Source organism: Struthio camelus, chromosome 4 (genome assembly GCF_040807025.1).
Source record: "Struthio camelus isolate bStrCam1 chromosome 4, bStrCam1.hap1, whole genome shotgun sequence".
Lineage (NCBI taxonomy): Eukaryota > Metazoa > Chordata > Aves > Struthioniformes > Struthionidae > Struthio > Struthio camelus.
The window spans coordinates 28117001-28144927 of record NC_090945.1 but is presented as its reverse complement, the minus strand read 5'-3'; the positions used below and the strand labels follow the sequence as shown (position 1 = coordinate 28144927).

The window sequence follows — 27927 nt, the reverse complement described above, 5'->3', positions numbered from 1 at the left end:
CCGCGGGGGGCGGCGGCGGCGGCTCCGCCCGCCCCAGCCGGTGGCACCTCCGGGCGGCGGCTCCACCCCCGGCGCTCGCCGCGCCTGTGGCAGCCGGGCAGCATGGCGGCCGTGGAGACCCGCGTCTGCGAGACGGCCGGCTGCAGCAGCGAGGCCAAGCTGCAGTGCCCGACCTGCCTCAAGCTGGGCATCCAGGGCTCCTACTTCTGCTCTCAGGTGAGGCTTCCCTCTCCCACCACCACCACCCGGCGCGTCTGGCCGCGCTGCTCCCTCGCTGCCCGCCCGGCAGGCTCCCCTCGGCTGCCCGTGGGAGGCCTCCCCCCCCCCCCCGGCCCCACGCTCCGGGCTGGGTTGGGCTTTCTCCGCTGGGCCGTGGAGAGCCTGCGGGGCGCCGGGCCGGGGGTGGCGGGGCGCTGCCAGGTGGCGGCGGGGGCAGGTGTGCGGCCGGGGCGGGCCGGGCCCGCTGCCGGGGGGGGGTGTGGAGGACACCCTGGGATGCGGGGGTACCCCCCGGCCGTTCCCCCCGTTTTGTGAGTGTGCGTATGCGCGCTTTCTGTAGTGCTGGCGTGCTCTGGAGGGTGCTGTCCTTTTGCGGAGAGGAAACCTGGAAAAGAGGAGGGGAGCGAGCGTAATTAGATTTCCAGTCAGCAAATTAGGCTGCTGTGTGATTGCTGGGGCCGGGTGGCGGGCCTGAGGCGGCAGCTCCCTTCCCCCCCCCCTTCCCCCCCCCTTCTCCCCCCCCCCCCCCCATTCCTGGGGCCCGGGCCTGCCGTTCCCGGCCCGCTTTAACTCCTGGCCCGCGAGATCCCGGAGCCTTTCGGGATTTACCGTTTGTCTCCGTGGAAAGTTACCCCGCTCCAGTGGAAGCTGGAGCCTGTGGGCCCGGCTGGGGGGGGGGGGGGGGGCGCTGGGCCGGCCATCCCTGGGGCGAGGGTAGCGCCGCTGCTCCTAGTGCCTGTGGGTAGTGCAGGGTGTTACTGTTCGAGAGCAGCAGTATCGCTCACGGGAAGCACGTTTTTCCTCAGTCTGACGGTGGCTTTATTTATTAATTTATCCATTTATTTCTTAGTACGGCCTTAATGGGGCAAAATGAGAGGCGCTTGTCAAATTCCAGCGTGTGCGTTTCTGTGTCTGGGTCAGCTCTGGCTCCCGAGTCGCATGGTTTTGGTAGACGTGGAGGACTTGTTGCTCTGAAAGCAGATTTTCTGTTTCCCCCAAAGAAGAGCTCTTGGGGAAAGTGATGATGATACTCTACCTATTTTTTTTTCATTCTTTCTTTAAATCTCTTTGGATGTTAAGGCTACCAAACAGGGAGATTCAGGTGGAGCCAGTTGTCATATAACTATCAACTTCTGCTAAACACTTTCTGTAGGTCTCAGCTGTCCTGACTTATTGCAGCAGTGGTAATATACTTTGGCCCTTAATTTAAATGCAAAGACCTGTTTGATGTTTGAGTCATTTTTTGTTACTGTAAATAACTTGAAAATGCACAGTAAAACACATAGCCTAGTACTTTGAACCTCTTGTACGTGTAAGTTCTGTTAGCTGAGGAAATATATATTTAATTCCAAGATCAGTGGTGGACTTCACTGTCATAATTATAAATCAGGGTAAAATCATTAAAGTTTCGTAGATAAATTTAACAGAAGCATTCAGTCACACCAGCTAGATAAATTTATTAATTGAGCAAACTGTTCTTTTCTGCTTCAGGACATAAACTGATCATGAGTGCTTGCATAGGGCTAGGGGAAAAAACTTTCCATATGCATGTAATACACCCACTGCTCAGTTTCTGGTACTTTCCCCTGCAGCCTCTGGTACCGGACGTTGAGAGTCAATGCTGAATTAGACGGACTGCAACTCTAAATTGTTCCTTTATCCAGTGTGATGTTTATAGGTGATTTGCGGGGTTTGCCCTGCGTTTACTACCAGTTTTGACATCTCTCATGTTCTAGCAACACCTTCACCTCCCCCCCTCCCAACACAGCTAAATTTATATAGGATGAAGGGATTTTTTATTCTCTATTAGGTTAAATTCTTTTGGAATATCAGCTACTGTTGCAAGATGGAGGGGGATTTACAGGAAGTAGTTATTGGTTTGTTAAACTAGGCTGCTGGGTAACTGACTACATGCTTCAAAAGCTGTGCTGCCTAGAAAATAAAACACTGAACTGGGAATCCGAGAGTTTCCTCGGTTCTGAGTGACCTTGGGCGTGTTGTTTCTCCTCCTTGACCTGATCAGTAAAGTAGGGAAGCATTGTTTTTCCCCGTATGAGAGGTGCTTTGAGGATTTTGGATGAAGAGTGTTACAGAAGAGCTAAGGAAATTAACAGCAGCCTGTTCTCAAGACACGCACAAAAAAAATCTTGTGTCGAGGCACGTGCTGAGAGAATAGTCCTGTGTTCAGCCTGCAATGAAGGCCTTCAGCCCCCTCCTTGGGCCCTCTCCAGGGCCCGGGGCAGGGCTGCCCCTAGGTACCAGCCCTCTGCGTGTGGCGTGTGCGATGGAGGAGCTGGGGATGGAGGAGCAGTGCTCTGCTGGCCTCTCTGAGCACCAAGTACTGTCAGGAGGGCAGCTGAGGTGCCACTGACAACCTGGCCATCTGTTCAAGCACAAGCACGTGACAGGCTTATCACTGAGCAGAGGAGTCTTAAAAGCCAGGAAACTTTGTCTGAACTTCCAGCAGGTTTCAGCTGGCAGTACTGGAATGCTTTGTGAAACTTCTCCAAAGTTATCTCCTCGCTGGAGAGCATTTAACACTCTGGTTCATTTTGTCTGTGGACGTCCAAAGGCAGAGCTGCAGTGACTTGAATTTAGAAGGTTTTCTTTCCATTGTGGCATGGTGAAGCACACGAATAACTGCAATAAACTAGTGGGTGGACCTAGGATGTTATTCCACCCCCACAGCACAGCCTGCGTTGTAGCTGGCCATCACCTGAAGGAATGGTCTTGTCCTATTCCCTCCCTCCAAGGATGCGTGTTTCCACACCTTCCGTTAAGCTGGTCTTGGTTCTTTAATGAGGTATTTCTGGGATTTTTATGGGTTCCTTTTAATGGAGGGAAAGCAGTTGCATTACATTTTCTGGTAGTTTAGCTCCTTGCAGCTGTGTGCTGCAGGGTCGGAAAGCACCTGTGCTTTAGGAGCATGCAAGTGGCAAAGACACTTTTCCATTGTGTCTCTGTAAAATCAAACCATCTTTATTAAATGCAGTGGTGTAAACTACCTGTTTGTAGGCTTGCACCTTGGGATGACTGCAGGATTGCTCATGGAGTGACAAGTTACCAAGTGTTTCTTTGAGGAGTAAGAGCATCTGCACAGGCACGCTTGCTAGGTTAACTACTCTGCTTGAAGCCTGTGGTAACTTGTTCTTACAGCCAGAACTCCAGTAAGAGCCCAAACCAAATCTATAGCAGTTTGTTTATTCTTAGCACTGGAGAAAATAGAAGAATAAACTGCTTTAGAAGGGTAACCGATATGGAGAAATGTGTCTGGATTATAAATAGTAGTAGATAATTCAGTAAGAAAAATCAACAGAGGTAGTATAGGACTGAGAGTTCCAGGAGATAAGGAGATAACCCTAGGATTTTGTCATTTGTGTTTCTCCTTTCCCTGGTAAAGGGCATTATCCTAGTCATTTGTTCCCCCTCTCCCCTGCCTCAAAAAGAGGATGTTGTGACAACATATCCTGAAAATGTTTACTCTGAAGTGGTTTGACATCCTCTAAAATTCCTTTGAGCCATAAAGCCAACGTGGTTTTATTTCTGAGTGACGTGCACCTTGTAAACTGCATGCAGTTGAATTACAGTTGTGCTTGTGGGTCATGGGTGGAACGGGGGCCAAGGCAGCTGAGTTCTGGCCTAGCGCTGATGTTTGGAAAGGGTAATGGAAGCAGGACAAAGATGTTTTTTTAGTGCTGGAGGAGCTCTGGGGTGGTATGTTGAGGTGATGTGTTGAACCTCGGCATTATTTTTTTTTCCTTCAGCCAAAGATGTAGTGAGAGGGAGTACTCTACTGAGAGATTCTGTCAGCTATTAACCTTCAATATCATCTTAATTTAGCCTAATAGCTCAGATATTGTCACTGTCAGCTATCGTCTTTCACTGTCTTGCTTTCGTAAGCGTGCACCTTCTGTAGAGACTTAACCGTAGTGTTACATGGGTGTCAGCTTAGACCAAATTACTACATCTTGCTGCATCTTTTGAATGTGGAAACGATACAGATGCTCAGCATCGCAATGTGTGGTGTTCCTGTTGCTAAGATGAATTTGCTATTGCAAGATAGAAGCACATGCTACTTTTGTGTAAATTATATGTAGTATACATAAACAGTATGTGTTTACATACACAAACAATTTGCACTTGTTATATGCCTCTTACAAGCTGCTGAGTGATAAGCACAGGAAAAGTAGTAACTGTTCTTGAGAACTCCAGATACCACCTTTATATGAGCCTTTTAACTAAAAATCTTTTAACAGAGGCCTGTCTCACGATCCTTTATTAGTCATTTTGTACTGCTTTGATGAGAACTTCCTCTCTCACGCTATTCGTATAATATCTGTACAAGTGTCTCAGCCTGAACAGGATAGTCTGAGATTTTCTTTGGTGTGGACTGGATCCTGGTTTTGGGGCATTCCCTTGGCCAAACTCAGAAGTATGCGTTTCCAGCCACATAATGGAAAGACTTTATTATTGTAACATCAGAGGCCTGTGCTGCGTTTTTTCTCAGACGTTTGGAGGCCGCTGATTGCTAGCAGAATATCAGCCCTAACTTATTCAAGGAGAACAGTAGCCCCTTCCTGCTTTGTATGCCCTTGTGTTATCAATCCCAAAGGGGCCTGGGTGTATCAAGCGATCTATGTAGAGTCAAGAGTGAGGACTGTGACGCAGTGAAGCTGCTGCATGTGAGCAATGGGAAGAGGTGTGTTCTTGGTGTTTGGAGGGAAATGGTTACTCTAAACTGTACAGTACTGTTCAGCTTATCTCTGGCAATGGTGGATACCCATCAACTGGGCTCCTTACATTTGAGGTGGGGTATGACTTTATAAATCCCAATGGTGGGAAAGAAGTGCTGCTTGGATTTTCCCAGTGCCTTTGTATGCTGGTTTACCCCTTTCTGGGAGGCACATCTTCACTGATACGTCACAAGTCCCTGGTATAGCTCTGCAAGTCTGACTGAAGGGTTGCAAAATATACCTCTTGTTTAATGGAAGAGCTGAAGTACTCTGTCATGTGGGATATAGGAGTCTCTGGGTGAGCTCAGGCTTTAGATGAATGAGAAAGCAAATGTTGCTGATCCCAAGGTGTTGCATGTCGGTGCTTCCCTTGAATTTGAATCTGCAAACCTGTATTCCTCCTCATCTGAAAAAATTAGCTAGTCAAATACACCACTTAGGCTAGTTTGTGAATTCAGTTTTTTAGGTCAGAGACTGTCTCTATAGGCATGTACAACACCTAGAAGAATAGGGCTCAATATGCTAAGAAAGGCAACAATATAATTTTAACATCTAATATATTAACAATTGCATTCCTCAAGACACTTGTATTTATGGGTAAAATGTAACGTTAAGCTATATTGTGTTAAACGTACATTACTGATAACACTGATATTTTTCTTAAGCTGATGCCACACTTATGCAAACAGAAAAGGAAAAAAGCTTACCCTAGCAGTGGTTAGGCAAAAACTAGTTCTCATGAAGCAAAATCACACAATTGTACGAATTCAATTGTACGAATCAAAACAATTTTACATTGCAAAGGACTTTTAAAAATGTTTTGAGCATTTTTTAAAATACATTTTTCTTAATGGAGCGTACTATTAGTTTCCCAGATTTTTGCCTAACTATTACAATTTGCAATATAATGACGTGCCGAGAGACACGTGCTGAGTCTCTCGGCGTGCCGAGACAGCCAGTCTGTCCACACGGTCTCAATTCCAGCTGTCTTTTTTGCAGTAGAACAGGTATTTTTGGAAATTCCGCTCAGTGGCTCAAAACAGTGAGTACAGTGGGTGAAGAGGGGGAACTCTGCAGAGGTTAGAGATGAGTTCGGAGTTCTCGATAGCTGTCCAGTGCCAGGATTTAGGCAGTTTTTGCATACCTGCCAACAGGTAAATTTACAGTGCCAAATACCAGGTTGTGTAAAGCAGCAGTACCCAAGGGTGAAGAGGAGCCTGAAGAAGAGAGAGGGGCAGCCCTGAGGCTGAAAATCATTAATAGAGAATTGGCATAGCTAACTTTAAATGAACTGCCACCTTGCAAAAGCAGTTCAGAAACAGGATGAATGAGCATGTCTTGAATTCTGTGTTGCGAGGCCTGCATAGCTTCCTGTACTTGTGTAGCTTTTTTTAAAGCTACTTTGCATATGTTTGTGCTATATACAGAAGTTTGCAATGTAATTTTGTTCTACTCCTGGGAGACTTTGGGCACCCTTGAAGTTATCTGACAAGTCACCAGGGTTGTCTTGTACAGTCCTGTTCAGTGTCACCAAGTCTTTCTTGAAGGCTATTGGAAAAACGCATACGGTAGGAAGAAAAAATGTTTTAGACGAGAAGCGTAGGGATGTTAATATCAAGCAGAGTAATGAATAATATGGTGTTTGAAATGAAATCCAGGAAGTCTTCCAAAAAGCTTGAAAAGAAATTCTCAGTATTCCTATGTACTTTCCCATTCAAGCCAGCTAATGTTTACAAATACAGCCATATGAGGCCATGTGTTCCTTTTTTAGCAGAAATTGGACTTTTTTGTTTCTTTGTTTTAATATTTAAATTCACCTTGGATATTTTTCCTGGATTTTGTTTGTTTATTCATGGAAAATATTTTTCGTCCTGATCTGTATATGGCGTAGGACCATGGAAGATTCATTAGAGGCAGGAGTGGTAATGGGAAGATTGAAGTAAATGTCTCGGCAGAAGGCTGAGAGAAGAAGGCTCAGCAGAGGAGGCTCCGTGAAAAGCAGAATTTTCTCCGGAAAGTGGCCCAGATGGAGAGAAAGAATGGCTTTCTTCCATGCCTTGGCAGGAAGTCTGCTGTAGAGAAGAGGTGAGGGTGTTTGAGATATGCAATGGTATGTTGGTAGTGCCTTGTAGCCAGAGCTGTGGTTCTCCAACCTGTGAGATTACAGCTGCCATTTTTTTTGTCTAGAATTGCCCAGGCAGAGCTATGCAGGCATGTGATGCAGTGGTTGTGCAGTAAGTCGTTGAATATAAAAAGAGTTTGTGAGTACCTGATGAGTCCAGTGCCCACAGGAAGCATGTGATTGTTCCTACACCAAATACATGGGTTTTAAATGGATGTGCAACGCATCCTTTGAGTGCTTTCCAGAAGTGTCAGGCCAAGGCTCGGGTATTTGATTGTACACTGCATGTGTAATCGTTGCTTTGGACTTGCTCTGTGTACTCAGTTACAGTTAACTGATGTACATACACTGCACGTCTGGGATGTGTGCGTATACAGCAGCTTGTTTGAAGCTATGCTGTAGTAGTTCTGACTGAGCTGCTGTTTCTCTGGAAATAGAGGCTAAGTAAAGTCTGGGAAAGATGCTTGGGAAAACTCAGACATACGGCAGCCTTATGCAGGATCCTCTTATGTTGCTTGCAGCTGCAGGAAATAACAAGTCAAAATGGAGGCTCTCAGGTTATGATAGTGCTAGCAGTGTTGTTTGTCTCGTGCGCGTTGGTTATGGGCCAGCAAAGAGGAAATGCTCCTGGCCTCGGAGAGAAAGGAATGGGGTTGGAGAACATATCCCCAGGTTGCACGGGGAAAGAGAGAATCAACTACAACAAGTAGTTACCACAACTGATGTCGTCTTTCCCCAAACGCTCCCTTCCTCATCTCCCAAGGAGTGGATCTAGATTTGCAGACTCGGTTTCCTCGTGGTAGATATATTTTGCGACCCTGTAAGTCCCGAGTTGTGTAATCCTTATTTGTTTACACATCATGTCTCAATTCAGAAGTAGAAGGGGATTAAAAACATACTAGTGCCCTGGAAATAGGGATTTGGGTGTGTTTTTTTTTTTTTCTTAAAGTAGGCCTCAGTTAAAACCTGTTCCTTTTCCCGCAGCTTTCCAACAGAAAGAGGGTAACAGTGCAGCAAAAAGCCAGTGGGTTTTATAAGTGTGATGGTGAAACCTTCCACTCTTTGTTCAAGAAGATGTTCTCTCTGGTAATATAAGGTGTTGTTTCCTAACCTTCTTGTTGCCTGAACCCTTATGTAGCTCCATGGCCTGTCATGTGCCAGTTCAGCAAAATGGCAAAATCAGGTATATGGTGTAGGAGAAGACAACAGCAATAACTGATTTTGGTAATGAGGGAAATATCAAACAGTAGATATGGTTGATCTGTGAACCGCTGTACTGTGGTCTTGTGGATACAGGTTGGTAGCCACTAGTTGCAGACTAAAGAGAAAATGGGGAGAAGAGGGCTCTAAAAGAGCTGGCAATTAAGACTGCACAACACCACCTGTGAAGCAGCAGCAGCCTGTTACACATTGGCCTTAGTCTGCAAATCTGTTGTCTCAGGTTGGTTTAGTGTTGTATACATTAGGTTGAATCAGTTGCTGACTCTGGTCAGCAGTTTTATGATGATGGTTCAGCATTAGTATTATCTTTCCTTATAAAGGAAAAAAAGTTTACTTCCTGCTTTTTACTTCAGAAATTCGGTTGTTACTGTAAATGATCGGAATTACCTCTTTCCAGCAGTTGTTACCTCTTTCCAGCAGTTGTTATGCGTACACATAGCCATTAAATTAGACATCTAGCTACAAAACCAAGAAATTGCCTACGCAGCCCCCAAAGGATCTGCTTTAATGCCTTCTTCAGCAGCTTTTCTACTCAGTTCTCTCCTTTTCTCACCTGTTTTTCCCTCATCTTAGTCTTTCTTTAGCTGCTAACCATTTCCATCTCCCCCTTTACTAATTCATTGGTTCCTCCCCCCTTCTCTATGCTCAAGAAGAAGAGAAAAATATCAGCTCCTTCTCTTCACATTCTCTTTCCTTTCTTTCAATTTCAATTTGCTCATTTTTTTTCCTCTCCATTTCCTATTTCTATTCAGTAGCCCTCGCCCTTTTTTCTACCTTGATCTCTTTCATTTGTTCACCTGTGATGATGCTGATTGGTCTCTGTTGTTTCCTTATGCTGGAGAAGGAGGCAGGAAGGATGCAACTAGCAAGAGGAGATGGCTTCTTCTAGGAGCCAAGGGAGGCCAACCCTGCCCACTGCAATGCTGGGAGATTTGGTCTGGAGAGAGAGAAGATGAACTCTGACCCTCACGTTCCAATGAACAGCCCAGGGTTTCAGCCATCCTGGAGCAACCATGGTGTTTGGTTACTCATTAAAATGATAAGGAGACAATATTTAGTAGAGAAGATTAAATCAGTGCATTTCACTTTAAGCGCATCTGTTTCGCTATGCTTTTTGCCTATTCTGGCTCATAAACTCTTGAATGTACTGTTTTCTAATGTTAAGACTGCCAGTTACAGTAGCATTTACTGCATGTTGCTACAGGGAGTTATAAAACCCTTATTTTAGTTTTCTTTTAAATTAGTTTTTCCTTTATTTTGTGGGAATGGTATGTCTGTCCAGGATGAAGCTACTTAAAAATATATATATTTTGTTTGCAATTCTAGGAATGTTTTAAGGGAAGCTGGGCTACTCACAAATTATTACACAAGAAAGCAAGTAAGTAAATTCTTTGTTCACTTCTAATATTCTGTTTTGAAATCTGTTCCCTTCTGCGCATTCACCCCTCTTCCCCATCATCCTGCAGTCTTGGTTTTTTTTTCTTAACGCAGTTTTCAAAATAATGAGTAGGGATAATATTTTGGGTTGAACAGTGTAGTGCGCTTTGCTTTTTATCTTTACACACATGATTGTGAGAGAATGGTATGGATTTTTCCAAGATACCTGGCACTGGATGCTGCATATCAGAGGCTGCATTCGGTTCCTGGTGATCCACAGATCTATGTAAAATTTCAGAGACGATGGTACAGGAATCTCTGTGTTTCTGTTTCCATCTCCATTTGTCTGAAGTATTGCTTTGAGCTAAATTGCCAGGTATATGAATAGAGAAAGACGGATGGTGAAGTAGAGGACAAGGAGAATAAATTATGACAATAAGTCATTGCCAGGCTTGTTCCATCATAGTACTTTGCTATCTGATCCAGTAAAAGGCAGCAATGTGGAGAAGGTTTTTTTAATGTCTTTATATGATTGGACACTTGTTTGAATACAAGCAAGGTAGGGAGAATACAGCTGTTCTGAATACTTGGGGCTTACCTCTTTGGGAAAAAAAAATAATTTTGTTATGAACTGATGCTGCTATTGGTTGGAGGCTGTATTGTAGCTAGGGTTTTGCTGAGTTTATCTGAAGGTGATACATCTGTATGTTTTAGTTACAGCAGGTAGCATTGGTTCAGCAAAACTGGTAGATTCTCCTTTATCCCTTTCTCTGCGGTCTTCCTTGTGCGATAATGCATTTCCTCGCGCTTGGTTAATGAGTGTCTGATAGGCAGAACTGTGTGCTATTTCCTGTATCCTAATCTTGCATTAGAATGTTGCTGCTCTGACTGGATTCCGCAGTTAAAAACCTCCCAACAAACAAGGGGTACAGGGGGAGTAAAAATAATCCAGGTGTTTAAAATCAGCCCCCCTCCCCCCAAGAAAAGGCCAACCCCCTCAAGCTCCGCTGAAAAGGAAATTAGGATTAAAAAGTAAGTGGCATGGCCAAAAGCCAAATCCTCGACTCATTTACCTCCTCCTTTCCTAAAACCCTATAAAGCCCCCTTTTCCATGATAAACGTTGCACAGTTTATAGCTGGCAGTAGCATAGGCAATTTAAAGGGTTTTCCCTCTTTCTTACTCCCCTTCTCTCCAAGTACGTTTTTCCTTTGAGAGGTTGATCCTTTGCTCAGGATGTTCTTGCTTCAATCCTCCGTGTAACAGCCACTCTGTTAGATTTAGTATTTGTGATGGAAGTCAGTCAGTGGACCACATCAGGAGAAAGTTTTACAAGGTTAAGAGAGCCAAGAACCTCCAGCAGATTAGAACCATCTTCTAAAGTACGCATACTGCCTTCTGAAATGCAGAAGAGGCTGTACTCTCACTCTGCCCGTCAGGACCAGGGTGAAAGTAAGCTCCATCATTTGAAAATCATAGTCAAATGCTCTCCTTCCCACCTAGATCGTTTCTGTCTCTGAATACTAAGAGGAATCACACAGAACAGGAACCTTCAGCTGCATCACAAAACTGTTAATTGAAGGGATGATGAGTCTTTCAGTAAAAATATGTTTTTCCCCAAGAATCAAAACAAGCACAGAGCCATGTTTTAGAACTACATATGAACAATGACATCAGTAGCTATTTGGTTTCCTTTGGGCCTTCAGTACGGCTGTCCTGACGTCGCTCGGTTTGCCACTGGGTGAAGAAAGGGTTGGCAGGACGTGACTTTTGAATGTGAAAAACTTAAGGACAAAATAAGATGAAAATTACTAATTGTAATTTTACTTATCAGTAGCGTTAAAAAAAAAGCCAAATAGGGTTAAACATGTATTTGTGTACCTCTAGGTCACTCTCTGGATGCAACGCTTTATTTTTAGTAGGCTGCTGCAATTTTTTTTTTTCTTTTCAGAAGATGAAAAAGCAAAACGTGAGGTTTCCTCTTGGACCCTGGAAGGTGACATTAACACAAATCCCTGGTCTGGTTATCGATATACTGGTAAACTCAGGCCACATTATCCACTGGTAAGTAACAAATGCTGCTCTGCTCCAGCACCGGAGAAGAAGGTTCCACAATATGTTCTGTAGCAGCTAATGGACAAGAAGCCCTGGCCTGGTCAGCTCCCACCTGTCAGCTGAGGAACGAAAGCTTCTTAAACAGTCTGAACATGATGGCAAGGGGATGTGTGACTGTGCCCTGATTGTGGCTCACTTTGGTTTAACTTGACCTACCTTGTTATACTTGAACTGAAGTGCCCATGAGGGAATACGTATCGCTAATAGGTTCCATCTCATATATTTTCGCTGTATCTTCTGACGTTCGTTTTGCAAAATCCTGCTGCTAGCTAAGATGTTATCTTCTAGCTGTTTACTGTTCCCACCAATAATGGCACTGTCCGCTTCAGAAAAACTCAGATGGATTAATTTAGCATTTAAATAAATGGTTTAATAGAACATTGCATAAGTGATTTGAAATAACCTGGTGAATAGACTGGTGAACAGCCCTACTGAAAGAACAGCAAATACAGCAACATCTAACACTGGATTGGTGAATAGTAATTGTGGTCACTAAGATCTTCAGCTGTGAAAGGTGAATTTAGAAAAGGCCCTCCCTGTAGCTGTATTTTAAAGTGATGCAAGTTTGTGCATGGAATAAGCCAAAGTTTTAACAGGATAAATGGTATTTTATTTTCCCGTGTCTCTTTTTTCCTCATTGGTCTGTGCTAGAGTGCTAGAGATGCAGTCACTGTAGCATCCTCTCCATAGTCTTCTCCATCTGTTACAGGTTGAGTTAGTAGATTCACAGTGCCTTAAACCATATGTGCTTATTGGTAGCACTGGAGAAAAGGGTGTTTTGGATATTTCACTGGCCATATAGTTAACAGTGCTGTTGCTGAACACTGGCTTTTTTGTCTTCCAGCTGCTGTAGGATTGGTGTATATGAAACTGTAAGAAAAAGTGCTAAGAAATAGAGTGATAATTAAAAACAACAATCTCACTAATGCATACCGATAACCAAAGGAAGGGAGGATGCGTCTGGAACCAGAGCATTTACAGTCTGGAAAGTATCAGAATGAACACTACAAGATGTCAGGGATAATACATTACAAAAGCGATTTTGTTTATTTGACAAATAGAATTGGTTTTACGAAGCTGTTAAGTTGGCTATTAGAGGTTGCATAGTATAAAAAGAATAAAGCGTTAGAATCTTTGCTGAGAAATGCTAATGGCAGGTGGTTTTGGCATACTTTGCAACTTTCTCTAAGTGGAATTAGCCATGTTTCACTGTATTTAATTTTGCTGCATAGGTCTCTGTTTTCATGACTGTAATAAGTACTCTTGTGATCTAACCAGCTTTGACTATGATTTATTTAGACACCAACAAGGCCTGTGCCAAGTTATATTCAGAGACCGGATTATGCTGATCACCCACTAGGTAACTTGAAACAAACCACAATTCAGTGTGTTACCTCTGTGTGTGTGTGTTCCTTTAATTGAAGAAGCCTTTAAAGTGTCAAGGAGATGCTGGAAAAGGGAATCTCTTCTATCTAGTCTTCTCATTTGGGCCTCTTCTTCCCTTACCTTAACTTACTGACTTTTCAGAAATATGGTAACAATTATTTCATAGAAGTCCAGAATTTGTAATGAGTTGTCTTCTCTTCCCTATACATCTTTGGAGGACAAAAAAGAAAGGTTTGTAGCCTGTTATCAAGTAAGCCACAGAGGTAGGACTCGCCTATCACAAAAGGCAACTGACGCATATGAATTCTTTAAAGCCATTCTCAGTGATATCACTCTGTCTGTTGGAAATGTGTTATAAAATAACCTCCCTCTCCTCCAAAATGAACAAAACCCCGGTAAGCTACCCCCAAAAGCAAACTGATAAATGAGTTCCAGCTATTTCTAGGCTCGGAGAAAATACTTTCAAAACTCCTTGCTTATTGGTTTATTTTGATGTTTCCCCTCTTTCACATTGATCTTGGTACCCTGCATTTGCCCGAGAAGCTGTTAAGTCTGTTAGAATTATTCTTAAAACTTCAGCAGATCTTTAGTTACTGTTTGCAGAATGTAAATATTTAAACAACGCAATGCTGGTTTTTAGGGGGTCGTTCAGCTATGGGAATGGCCTTCGTTCTCTAAAAATCTATAGTGATTTTACCAGTTTGTGACAGCACGTTTGAGAATACAATCAAACTACTTCTGAGCGTTGAGAGTGCTTATGACTGACTGGGCTTAATGGTTGTATTCAGTAAGTGGACGGGCATCCTGAACAATTCTGGGCATTGAAATGTTGTGGAAGGCTTATGAATTCAAATTAACGTGGATGATGATAATGCTATGACTGATGGGTTCATTATTTTAGTCTGTGATGAGAAGAAGCATACTTTTACTACCATTGGGAAGCTAAGGAAGTTGATTGCATTGGACCTGTGTAGCAAATGCTCCTCTATATGACTTTTTTCTTTTTTTTCTTGTTTTCATTTTTTTATTTCTTTATTTTCAGGAATGTCTGAATCAGAACAGGCTTTAAAAGGAACCTCTCAAATAAAAATCCTCTCATCTGAGGATATAGAAGGGATGCGAGTAGTGTGTAGGGTAAGGGGGTTTCGTTTTTCATTACAAAATGCCTTTATTCTTTAAAAATCTTATTTCAGGTTCCTGAATAAGAACTATTCTGCTGTGATCCTTTCCTGGTACATAAAGTCATGCTTTGAAATGTATGTAGGTAGTCTGTTTTATGTTTCCAATATTCAAGGGATTTGTGGTCCAAATGCTAATAGAAAGGGATGTTTTTAAGTGTCCCTGAGGTGCCTTACTAATATAGACTGTAGACATCTCAAAGTCTTTTAAAAGTGTCAGCCTACCCAGCTTTTCCAGTTGTCTCAATATAGCTCGAGCAAATGCATTGCTAACTTTCCAAGGATTAGCCCTGGTCTCATTTTAAATGAGTGTGTTTTGTTGTTGTTTCTTCATTTGCAGCTTGCTAGAGAAGTATTGGATGTTGCTGCCATGATGGTGAAAGCAGGTGTAACTACTGAAGAAATTGATCATGCTGTGCACTTAGTAAGGTTATTTTATTGTTCTTTTGGTTCTAATAGGTGCCCTTTTTGTTTTGCTATGGTTGTTGTGTGGTTTTGGTTGTGTGTGCATTCCTTTTCTTTATTCTGAACTATCAGGTTCCCAGTTTGAAGCTACTAGGTAGCACAGATGTGAGAAACCTATTGTAGCACAACATTAAATTCAAAAATGAATCCCAGGTTAGGAACGCCAGGGGCTCCCTCCATGTCAGCTCCTTCCCTAATTTTCAGTTTCAGGTTTTCCCTCCAAGTTCCTTCATCTGTTTTCTCTGTTAACATCACATCTTTTTCTTTCCTCTAGACCTTCTGAGGTCCACAGATGCTGCTGTATACAGAGCGCCATATGTAGGCCAGCGACTTTTTGTGCTCCATCCTTTGGTTAAGATAAGGAGGAGGAAGGCAGAGGAGAAAGTTTAATTCCTTATGATCAGGAATCAGACCTGGGGAATCCGAGAGAGTAGGGAGAGGATTGTTTCTTTTGTGAAGTCCACAAATAGAGTCAAAAGGAGCTGACAGCTTCCTTCACGTTGGGATAAGTTTTTGGTGCAGTCAGGCAAACTAAGGCCACAGTCCAAAACAAAGCATTTGAAATGTGTGATGAAGTATTTTGCTTCATAGGTGCTTCAATTGTGTAATTTTTTTTTTTTTTTGTTACCTCTAAGATATGTGCATTTATTTTGAGACAGGATACCTGTGTGCATTGTGGAGAATGCGAGGATCTTTTAGGCCACTGGTGTAAATAAACTTGTTGGGAGAGCTTTCTGATTGCTGCTTTCTTATCTCTGTGTGTGTAACTATTAAGCCAAGGTTATAAGGAGCTTACTCTGGTTTGATTAGACCTGAAGTTCATGCTAAACTGTATTAAACACATAAGCACTAAATTATGCGCTTATGTGCATGATGTCTAATATAAGAAGCTAGCAGTTAAAATGGTAGTGTTTCCCCCCTCAGGAAAAAGCAGTTTTTGTAAATGTTTGCACAGAAGATAACTGGTATTGACTGATATCCCTAATTGATATTTAGCAGTTTTAAAATAGTATTATTTTTTAAATATAAAAAATGTTAAAACGATATTATTTTTCCAGCATTGCTCAGTATGCCACTTAATGTGCTTGTATATGTGTGTATATCTAAAATGTATGTATCAGTTTTGCAGAAATCCCAGAAAGAATTATTAGAGGAAAGCAAAGGAAAGAGGTTATGTTTTTAAAGTCAAGGATAAGAGAGTGGTGCCAAATATGGTTTTGTCTAGCTGGTCTCCTGTAGCAGTTATTTAAAGTTTTAGAATAGGTGCTTAAAAGCACTTGTTGAAAATGGCTGTTTTTTAAATCAGGTATGTATTTCCATGCATTATTTTGAACCTGAATATTTCAGCATCAATAGTTCAACATAACAACGTGTAGTAAAAAGCATTAAACTAACTTTATTTTCTTCTTGCGAAACTGATATGAAGTGCAAAGCATTACAAAATGCCATAATGCTGAAAAGAGGAGACGTGCCTGAAGAAATTTATTTTCAGGAGTCCCTGCTTTTCAAAATACCGTTCTTATTGTAAAGCTGTTGTGCTTATGCTTTTTCTTTGTACAAAGTTTGCTAATATAAACTGTATTCTTTTAAATCTGATATAGGCTTGTATTGCAAGGAATTGCTATCCTTCCCCTCTGAATTATTATAATTTCCCCAAGTCATGCTGTACATCAGTGAATGAAGTGATCTGTCATGGAATTCCTGATAGGAGGCCATTGCAGGAAGGAGATATTGTTAATGGTAAGTGTTGAGAAGATCAACCTTCAACGTTTCTACTTTCTGTCCACTTAGACCATTCAGTAAGGTAAGGTTTCAGTAGCAGGCAACACAACTGGAGTGGCTTTTTAAGAGCCTTTTGTTCTCATTTATTAATTAATTAACATCTTTTCTTTATATATTTAAAATAATTGCAGAAGTTTGGTCTATTTTAATAGCTTTATAATTCTTCCATCCTAGTCTGTGTATTACCATAGTGCCTGAGTATTCCATTTGTGGGCTAGATTCCAGTTGTTCTAGACTCTATAGAAATATGGAATAAAAAAGGCAGTGTTTTGAATGTTTTTAATGTTGTCAAAATTACTCATCTGGATTAGTTCTATGTGAATTCTTAGTAAGATTGCTTTAATTCCTTAAGTTGCTACTACAGTTGTGATGACTGTAAAGAATTCTAATGATGAGGCATTTTATAGAGGCATATTAAATAGCATATCCTTTTTTTTTTTTGAGAATCTTACAGTCTGATGGTGCCTACTGTTTTTTGCTTACGTACTCAAAGTACCTAAGCCTTTTTGGACAGTAAAGAATACCTGTCTAAATTACTTGACAGTTTTGTTTTCTCTTTTTTTTTTTTTTTTTTTTTTCAAACTTAGTTTCACAGTAAAAAAAATAGCAACACCTATTTTGTATAAGCATTTGTACCTTTAGTTTATCACATGGGCTTTCTTTACTTTTATCCTTAAAAATATACTCAAGAATTAGCGGAGTGCGGCCTAGCCCTAGAAGCAAATTGAGATCCTCTAAGATTGCTGGGCGTTTCCTATATATTAACAGATAGTAATAGCTAGTGTCTACAGCTCAGTGCTGTGGGTACCAGCCTTTCTAGAGTGAGCCCCGTGATTGCTGTCCCTTCCTGTGTCAGGTTTTGCCTGGCTGGTAGCTCAGAGCTGTAGTGCATGTGTAGCCATTTGGTCAAAGTAACCTTTTTTTTTTTTTTTTTTTTTTTTTTTTTAAACGTCAAGGTGGTGCCTTTGTACACCAACCAACTTTACACACACAGCAAATAAGTTAGAGTTCTGCTGCAGCATAATTCTAAACTCTAATTACATGCTTTCATAAATCTGGGTTGTTGAAGCATGCCCTTTTTATTCTTGTTTTTCTGATTCAGAGCTTTTAAAATATTTTATAACTTTTTTCTTTCAAATTTATTTGGCATGTTTTTGTTAGTCAGGAATAACGTAGGAAAGGTGCTGTGTGGTTGATGATCAGTAAGAGACGCTGCATTTTTGGGCTGTAAACAATGGGTTTGACGTTCCGATTTTTGCAGAGATGTGACTTACTATTCTAAACATATAGAAAAATTGCTGAAGCTAAAAGAAGGGTTAAAACTTGATTACCTAGAGACTTGACTTTAATTTCTCTCTGTTGGTGCTGGAGTTGATTCTAAGGACATAGTTTGACCAGGTAAATCACCATGGAGCAAAGAACTTCCCTGCCCTGTTTTTGTATTTACTCTGAAACCAATTATAAGCAGTGAGCTTGCCATGGCTATGTTCCATCGGTGTTTTTAATCAAGCCATTGAACAGGAAAGCACTGTCTTATATACTAATTCTCTAACACTTATCCTGTAGATTTTATGGAATTGATAACTGCTGGACGAGCTTTCACGTCTGGAATTCTTCCAAAGTAGTTTCATAACTTCAGAATTGTAATACTACATTTTTACATGTTTTTGTTATTGTCCTTCATACAAATCAAGAGACAAAAGTGAGAAAAAGAGTGGTAGTATTATGGTGTGTCTGGTCTTCTTTGCAGTGGATATTACTGTCTATCGTAATGGTTACCATGGAGATCTGAACGAGACGTTTTATGTTGGAGAAGTTGATGAGGGTGCAAGGAGGCTTGTCCAAACAACTTATGAGTGCCTAATGCAAGCCATCGATGCAGGTAAAACCTTTTGCTGAGGCTTGAAGTGTTGTGGTTTTGGTTCTCAAACGTATTGCTATTACAAACGTAATTGCTTCTATTTGCTGTTACCTGGGAATGACTTCTGTTGTAGAACTATTCTTACCGTGTGTCGCTAGTAGGTGATGTATAAAACAGTACAGCGATTCTTCAAACGCTACAGTTTTGTGGGTGGTGGTTTGAACTCTTATTTTAAACAGATGTTCAAAACGAAAATGTAATTGATGCTGAGGTGATCCACATATGATGATATTTAAGTGGAAACAGCTGGTTGGACCAGTAGTAAGCGAAATAAGACAGTCCCGAATCTGAACTGTTTATAGAATGTGAAAAACAAAGTGTGTATTGGAACCAAAAGGGCTTGCTACTTTTATGATTTGAACGGTATTGTTAAATGAACCAGTAATTCAAAACACTGTTTGAAGACTTGAAAATGCAATTCTCCCCCTCTCCCGCAACTTGACGATTATTTCATAAAGCTCTTCAAGAGCTCTCATCAGGAGCTCTTGATTTTGTGGGAACGTGCCAGGGAAGACGGATCCATCTCCTTTAGCACCTGCGAGACTTTAATTACGTTGCTTAGATATAACTCAGGACAGCTTCACTGAGGCAGAAATCCATGTAAATGATATGCTGAGTACCTGTTGTGTGATCAAGAAAGTACCGTAGGGCTGAGCTGTGAAGAAGATAGATTACCTGTTTACACAGGCTTACTATTCTGAAATGAGCACTTTGTCTTTCAGAGCTAAATCAAAGTAATGTTTATCTTTGTTCCTGTGCTTTATTTTTATAGCAGATTTGCTATATATATATGTGTGTGTGTGTGTATATATATATGTATATATATATTCATCTCTTATCTTTAAAATCCTGCTTTAGCTATGTAAACTATAACAGTAACTCATCTTTTTGCTCATTATAATGAGATTTAAACTCTTAGTAACTTTTAACTGCAATTTTTTGGATGTTGTAACAGTTTTTATTGGGTTTTAGACATTCCTTGATAATAAGAATTACAGCTGCAAGTTTCTCAGCTGTTACAGGGTGTCGTCTCTTCCCTGTTTACACCATCTTAAATTCTGGGCTTTTGACCAGCAGAGCGCTTACTCTGAGAGTGATGTGAGAGAAAGAGAAGCAGGGGGCTCCCTGGTGCATTGAAATGAGTTGCTTGGTATTGTGAAGCCTGAAGGAAATGATCTGCATTACCTCACAACCACTTAGCATAACACAAATAGATTAATTTTTCCTTTCTTCTCTACCATGTCTGTCTGGTGTTTAGGGAAAAGCATGTATATTCTAGTAATAGGCTAAATTCCTTTTGATTTTATGTAGATTCAGCTTACTGGCTTAACTTACAGCTGTTTATGTTAGCAAAGAAGTAAACTAAATGGCTTGTTTCATGAAAGCTTTTTGCTGTCCTCGCTGTTCACACTTACCATGCTTAAAGTAGCTTCATTTAACCACACGTTTTGCTCCTAAAGGAACAGCATATATGCAGGGAGTAATAAATGGTCCTGAAATAGCACTCAAGATTTTCTTTTTAGTGGCTCAGGGTTGCTTTTGTTATGTAGCTTCATTGTTTGATGTATGAGGTAATGTTGCTTTTATGGTTTTCTTACCCCCTTGTCTAAGTGAATTTTTCACACCATTTTCATCTAACTGTTTTAACTTTTAGGGTTTCCTAAGAGGACTGTCAAAAAAGTCAGTCCTGTGTATGAACCTTCTTATTTGCAGTAGCTTTGTACCTAACAATCTTGCCTAAGATTAGAGGCACCCATTTTGTCTTTTTTCCCCTTTTGCATCCTTCATGTGTAATCACTTTTCCTATTAATTTGTGTGGGCTTTTCGCATAGTAGTGGAGAGAGAAGTGCATATTAAAACTTAGTACATAGGTTTGTCAAAAGCAACTCTGGAACTCTAGTTATGAGATGCTGCCAGGTGCTTTGAACATCTTTGTTGTCTTTAACTTCAAACTTCAGCATCCTTTGAATATATGAGCACTCGTATCCATGAGAGGAAAAAAAGAGGTGTTTTCATAAAGGAAGAGTTTCCCTCTCTCTCTTTTTTTTCTTTTCTCTGAGGCTGTTTCCTCCCTCTTCCTCAGACTCACTTCTGTACTTGGTGGATTAAGAGATCATGGTGGAGAGAGGGTGTTGCATGTGAGAACAGATAGATGTACAAGCCAGGAGTGTTACAGCGTTGTTACAGAGATGCTGTTTGCCTGAATGGTGCAGGATGGTTGGGTATGGTGAAAGAAAGCTGTATAAATTCGTATCCATCTATGTTCATTTAATTTTGCAGTAAAACCTGGTGTTCGGTATAGAGAACTCGGAAACATTATTCAGAAACATGCTCAAGCAAATGGATTTTCAGTGGTTCGGAGCTACTGCGGGCATGGAATCCATAAACTTTTCCATACAGCCCCTAATGTGCCACATTATGCCAGTGAGTATTTGCTTTGTGTTGTCTTTTAGCCAATACATGGTTTGCAATAAACATACCCAATCTACTTTTTGCTCATATTCTAATAAATTAGCACGTTGCCTGACAGCCATCAAGTTAGCGTTTTTTGCGCTTGTGGAATACACACACATTCTTTTATATTCTGGATCATAGAGTTCTTTATGAACGAAAATTAGCTGCATCTGTTGTATGCTGAGACAGTCTGTTCCTCCACTAAAAGTTAGCTCTCACCTGTACTGGCTTGGTGCTTGACTTGTTTGCATGAATTCCCAACTAGCCCATTAGGCATTCTTGTCTGGAATAGGAACATATTTCTGTTCGTTCGCAGAAGGTCTAAGCAACCCCTGAATGCTATTCCCAGATGTAAATATTGCTTCAAATGGTATAGATAGGTGTCGTGCCTGAATCTGGATCCTGTTATGTTTTACTTTTCTCCATTTGAATGGCATGATCTCGCATTCCTAGAAGTTTCTTTGCAGTGTGTGGCAGATGAGGGGCACCCTGGATCTCAGCTTTAGCTGTGGGAAATGGCACTGTTCCCACAACATTTTTTTGGCAGCTGGACTAAGAGAAGGCATCCTTGGAGGGAAAGGACAGAAGCTTAAAGATGGTCAGATAACTAAGGAGAGAAGAAATTCTGTACAGCAGTGATAAACAATTCAAACCCATTTTAGCTGAGAAGCTCCCCTGATAGGACCTTTCTTTCCTCAGAGCTTACAGATGCCTCCATCTTCCCATCTCCTACCAAGTTTTAACACCGGTTATAGTTGTAGATGATGATGTAGCAATCCCTGACTTTTCATCTGGTCACTGATTTTTTTGTAAATGATTTTTTTCAGCAAAGGGACAAAAATCTATTACTCACAGGATGGAAGGGTATCGATTCTTAGTTTTTTTTTTTTTTTGATGTGTAAAATGAAGAGAATGTGTACTCTGCGGAGATGGAGGTGTTTTGTACCAGTCAAAATGGAGTCGGAGAAAAAGGGAATTTTTATCTTTCCTGGCTGTTGGGAACTTTGAGCCCTTTTTTGGATTGAGCCAAGACAGCTATTCCTGAGGAGGAAGGTGCTATTTTATTTTAACACAGCTTGGCAACAAAGGCAAAGTAGAAAGATTTAAGGGAGTTAAAGCCTCTTGGGGGGAAAAAAAAATGCAAAAGCTTCTTTCTGGCCAAATATGAAATAATTTTAAAAGGGAAAAAGCTCATTTTATAAGCCTTTAAACGATTTAACAAAACTGAATGAAAATTATAGGAAAAGAGGACAGGACTTGTGCAGATATTGAAAACTTAGATGTAAGCGCTGAGACCATAAAATACCAGCAGACGATGATGAGGATAGAAGCAAGTCCCTTCAAGTATAAGAAAAGCGTTCTGGTTGCTGCTGTGCCAGCTTGATATTTGAGATCTTTAAAGCATGTAGGCAATTTAGACAATAGATTTACACCATAAGAGTAAACTGAGGGGTGGTGAATCTGTATTTCAGAATTGATGCAAGTTGTCCATAGTGTCAAAGTAGCTGGGAGCTAGCGGTCCCCATGCAGCACTGGCGTTTGTTGCTGCTCTCACGTGCCAGGTTAAGTCGGATCTAAGCTGTAGCACTGTTCGAGAGGGTGAAACAGGTTAGGTGAAAAGGGCCACAGCCTTTCTTAGTCAAACATGCTATACATCAGCTCACGTGCCTCCACATAAACATTTTTGGTATATGACATCAAAAATTCTCTACCTCTATGTGTTAACTAAAGAAATAGAGCATTTTCATCCTCATAGCAATGTGACACCTTTAGTATTCCAGAGTAACGACATGGGAAGATCTCTGGCGTATTGAAACATGGGATTACTTGGCCTCTAGCCTATTTTGACCATTTATTGGAGTTAATGGTTCAGTGAAACCCAATTAAGAAGTAATTAAGTTTTCAAGCTTCTCTGAATATCTTAAATATGTCTTATTTCTATTGATGTTTTTCATAATAGAAGTCTGCAGGAATTCTTATATTACACTTGTTCAGTGTTTTTATAGAACTGGGATCGAACTCTAGAGGAAGACAGCAATCAACTTCACACTCCCTGAATACGTTTTACAATGTTGGAGGAGGGGGAGGAGGAAAAAAGTAACAGAAATCTTAACATGGAGGAAAGCAGGCTAATGGACAAGTGTGATTGGGCGTTCTCTGAAGGGCTTTTCTGACTTTACATAATCGTGCTGTATTCCCCTAGGAGAAGGGTTCATTCATTTCCTAAAATAGGATTGCTTTTTCTAACTTGTTAATTTTATTGCAGAAAATAAGGCAGTTGGAGTAATGAAGCCAGGTCATGTATTTACAATCGAACCAATGATCTGTGAAGGTGAGCCACTGACATTCCAAAAAGTGATAAACTGAACTCATTCTGTGTAGTCTTTCCTAGAGAGTTCTCTGTAGAGAACTGGTATCTCATACTTAAATGATGACTTTTTGACTGTTTTTATATTTTTAGGTGGTTGGCAAGATGAAACATGGCCTGATGGTTGGACTGCGGTAACAAGAGACGGAAAGCGATCTGCCCAGTTTGAACACACTCTTCTGGTCACCGATACAGGCTGTGAGATCTTAACCCGGCGGCTGGATAGCATTCGTCCACATTTCATGTCCCAGTGATACTCTAAACTGAGTGGGTGGATCTGAAAGATTTATATATATTTTTTTTTGTCTCTGTACTATGTATTTTATTAAGAGTACAGAATAGAGGAGGATTTCATCATTTATTTTGTTCTCACTGACTGTAGATAAGAGAGGAATATCTTGAAGAACCTGACCCACTGTCTGGAAAAGCAGAGAAGAATTTAAAACATTTTCTGCTTTCCTCCTACCTACCACACTCGTACTATATTTTTCTTTTGTCTTCAATTACTTCTTTAGCATCTTTCTTCCAATTAGATCTGCAGTTGCTTCTGTTTGCTGCCATGATACTAGCTAGAAAAGTGTGGGTTACCTTTCCCACGGGGACTTGATATTTTGGGATCCAGGTTTTTTTCACTACTTCAGTGTGCCCTGTCTCTCTTGGTTTGTGAGTGGCACCTGAGTTTTAAGCGTTTCTAGTTCCAAAGACCTGCTCCTGCTTCTGCAGATACTGTTGTAATGGGCTGGGGCTTGTTTATCAGCTGAGAAGAGTTGGGGGGGGGGGGGGAGAAGGAAAAAGACATGCATGTTGCCAAGAATAGTCTACCCTTACCTTTCATTCTGTCCCATTTCTCTGCTGATTGCCTCTGTTATAATTGTGACTGTTGGTGACACACTGGGTTAATGGCGGGACTTATTTCTCTTGCTGGGGATTGATAGTACCGATTCCCTACTGGGAGAATTACTAAATTCGGTCTTAAGTGCAGCTCCCTGGAACAAGCCGCTTCTCTGCAGAGCGGTGTTTGGCAGTCTCCTGCTCAGAAAGCTCAGTGAAACTGCTATCTGACTTGAATAGAGTAAGGAATGAAACAAGAACCAAAAAACCCCCCACACTTCCTGGGATCCCTGTGTGAGTTAACTGTGGGGCGTTTTCTAAAGGTACCTCCACTATAGCTGTGGGAGATTGGATTTGCAATCCAATAATGAGATACGTATATATCTCAGAAAAAGTCTGTGTGAGAAGAGGAAGCATCTTCAATTTTTTTTTTTTTGTAATTTTCAAACAGTTAAGGTATTTTCCTCGAACAGTTGAGTGAGTTGTTTCATGCTTTTGAAAAGTCTTAGAGGGACAGCTGTGAACACTGATCGTTTCCCTCAGATTGGGTATAGGGTAAGCAACGTTAGTATATACACCACTTTCTTTTCTATTAATGTGTCATGCCAAGCTGGAAACTGTCACCTTAAGGACTGTGGACTGATTAAGCCTCTGTCTTCTCCCCATCCTTCTTTTTCCCCTGCCCACTTCCTTTCCAAAAATCTTTGCTGTGTCTGCTGAGGGAGTCTTTTTTTTTTTTTTTTTCCCCCTGAACTGTAATGAAAATTATTTTGGACTCCATTGCAGACTTCAGGTCTTACACCACTGTAACACAGGAAATAGTTGAACCAATGCAGACATATTAAATCATGCAATCATGGGCATAAAACACACCTTTTACGAGGTGCCTGTTGAATCTGTTGCCGCATTAGACCTAACCTTATGAGGTACTGCATGCCCTTGGCTCCCCTTGGCACTGCAGAATTTGAATGGGGGAAAGGGGTTAGTGCTTCATAGAACTGGACTCACTACGCGTACTACCGAATACCAAACTTGCCAGAAAATGTCGTCTTTTCCCTGAGTGCCTCAGACCTCTGTTGCTGTTAAGAGTATCAATGCGATAACGTTTTCATTACCTTTATTTTTAATTATGTGGTAAAGTGACCTGAAACGATGCATATAGAGTGTGTGTATGTGTGCACATGTGTGTGCGTATAGATTTTAACTAAACAGACTGTAGTACTTGAGTGGAATTACTTGCGTTGAATGAGATGTAATGTAATGAGATGACTATCCTGGAGGTTTGCCCACCGTATCACTCACCTGAATGGTTACAACTATCTTGCGTTTTCTGTGTGTGTGTGTGTGTGTGTGTGTGTGTGTGTGTGTGTGATGGGAGGGCTTCATTTTTCATCTATAAAATAAAAGTTGCAGCTGCTTTTAATGGAAATTACATTTTTGTGATTAAAAAAACAGACGTAGCGTTCTCAGTTATATCCTGGTTTGCTTGCAGTAGTGCAAACCTTACTGGTAGATGCATGCAACCAGTTAAAAATCATGCTTAAACCTGTGCATGCCTCATTTGAATACTTCTTTGTCTTTGCACGAATACAACCATATTTAGCACTGCAAGTGCCAATCTCTGATACTGTGCATTTCTGCCTATCAATTGAAATCACAGTAACAAAACTGTCTCTGCTGAGTTAATAATAATATTACAGTATACTTAAACAAGTGAAAAGTTCCGTCATCACCTATCGATACCTGTTGAACATGAGATAACGCATCATTCTGAGGAACTCTTTGTTGTTGTTCCCCACTATTTTGTTAAATCATTCCCTCCGTCCCCTCCCCCTGCACCCATCCAGGTATAGCTTTGCTTGACCATTACACGTTGGACTTGTGCTGGCTGGATGTGGAAAGTGGTCTATTTTTTATTTTTCCAGAAGTTGCTATTTGCTTTTAGAAAAAAGTTTGCATCAACTTTCTAATGGTGCTTTTTAAAAACTGTATGCACTCCTACCAAAAACAAAACCATGCAATTTGTTTTTAAGCAATATCTAGAAACATTTTCCCTTTACTGCCGTTTCCAGCTCCGAAATCATATAGGAGCTAAGAGCGTGGAAATGTTTCATGCTGTTTCTGCAAATTGACCTGAGTATTTAAAGAGAGAGTTGATAGCTAACACTGAATAAAAATAACAGCATGAAGACAAGACAACCAAAAGGCTGTACTGAGGAGGAGCAAAGTGAAATTTCTGTGCTGCTGTTGCATCTCTTACATGACAGCCAGCCAAGTGATTTCATGTACTGTCATTTGGTGGAAACGTTTTGTCCCTTGACATTCTTAGATTTGGCAAGTTGGTGGCTTAGTGCAATACCCTCACGATAAGACGACTGTGTGAGGAAGAACTCTTGTGTTAATGTATCCTTCTGTTAGCTGAACAAATTCAGAGGATACTTCAAAGACTCTGCATTTCAGCTGCTTTGCAGGACAAAGTGGATGGAAAACAGCTGCACAATGCCCAAAACATCAATTCTTCAGGCTGCGAAGAAGCTGAAAGTCTTTCACCTGAGTTCTTCAACATCATTAAATGCCTTTTTTTCATTGTTGTTGACGTATCCTGGGATTACATGACTCGTTTTCCACAAACACAAAGTTGTAGATCCACTAATGCGGTAATATAAAACAGACAGTGGGGTTGTACAATCTTGATTTAGTGTGTGCAACCTAAAGAAACAATTGTTACAATGTAAAATACCTTAATTCTGTTAAATTCAGTCAGGGGTGTAGTTTTGCTGAGATGTTGAGCTTAAAAGCTACTAACGTATTATTGATGCCATCCTATAGTTACAGGGTGCTGTAGCTGGAACTGGTTATTGAGCGGTTTTCACTGAACTCTAATGTTCAACCAGAGTTTCTGGAGCTACAAGGTACTGAGAATCACTTCATTGCTGTTTCAGATGGCTCGCTTTCCAGGTACATGTTCACTTTGTATTTCTTCTGGATGCTCAAAATTGACTTCTTATGACGTTCACATGATTTGGATTTTGTTGTTTGTTCTTTGTCTGGAATGAAGTTAGAAATAGAGCGATCTCATCTATTTTCACAGTGCTCTAAGGATACATTTCTAATGATAGCTGTAATAGGCTAAGTTGTCCCAGGTGTGTAGCAGCATCATGGGATAAAGTGACTACTGGAAGAAATTGCCTCTCACCAATAATGAGATCAGTGTTTGGATGCAGAGCTCACTCACAGTTGCTTTTGCATGATCGTATTCCCTGGAAACATGGAACCTCTTGAGCGGTGTCCCTGGTGCACCAAAACCCTCTGACTTATGTATATTTCTTACTGGTTTTAACTTGGGAGCTCTTCTGCTCTTCCCCCTGCTTTTTCTGGACCAGCCGCGCTGCTTTCATGTTTCAGTTCTAAGAAATCTTACCTGGTTAGGTGACTTCAACTCTAGTAAGAAAGTAGTGACAAAACTTCAGGGGCTTAGGAAAACACTGCAATCTCAAATTATAACACCGAAATAGTGAAGCTTTTATCATACAAGGCCCTTCATCGTTCTTTCCCTGTGCCCCTCAAGAGGCACGATCCTAGTTTTGACTCAGTAGAGGTAACAACCTCAAATTTCGCAGTGGCTGCAAAGGCTTCTTCAGTTGTTAGGAAGCCTAAGGAAACGGCAAACCTTTCTCTGTGCTACTGAATCTTGGAGAACACCAGGACAAGTCAGCGAAGTAGTTTTATGCCATCATTTTTACAACAAGCCTAGCTC

At 41.1% G+C, this 27927-nt stretch overlaps 1 protein-coding gene across 1 annotated transcript; it reads left to right on the top strand.

Annotated features, from left to right (window-relative positions):
- Positions 1-4: 4 nt before the first annotated feature.
- On the top strand, positions 5-27191 carry METAP1 (methionyl aminopeptidase 1). Its single transcript, XM_068942023.1, has 11 exons — positions 5-216; positions 9622-9673; positions 11622-11734; positions 13085-13145; positions 14214-14305; positions 14690-14773; positions 16416-16554; positions 18347-18478; positions 20798-20941; positions 23238-23303; positions 23433-27191. Exons 1-11 carry the CDS (start codon positions 103-105, stop codon positions 23591-23593), a joined length of 1158 nt encoding a protein of 385 aa, XP_068798124.1. The 5' UTR covers positions 5-102; the 3' UTR covers positions 23594-27191.
- The last annotated feature ends 736 nt before the right edge of the window (positions 27192-27927 follow it).

Bases quoted from the DNA above. Each gene is read 5' to 3' on its own strand.
- METAP1 (XM_068942023.1), top strand. From the start codon at position 103: ATGGCGGCCGTGGAGACCCGCGTCTGCGAGACGGCCGGCTGCAGCAGC. The intron at 14,306-14,689 runs GTAAGGGGGTTT...CTTCATTTGCAG, and splicing joins GGATGCGAGTAGTGTGTAGG to CTTGCTAGAGAAGTATTGGA. The intron at 23,304-23,432 runs GTGAGCCACTGA...TTATATTTTTAG, and splicing joins CGAACCAATGATCTGTGAAG to GTGGTTGGCAAGATGAAACA.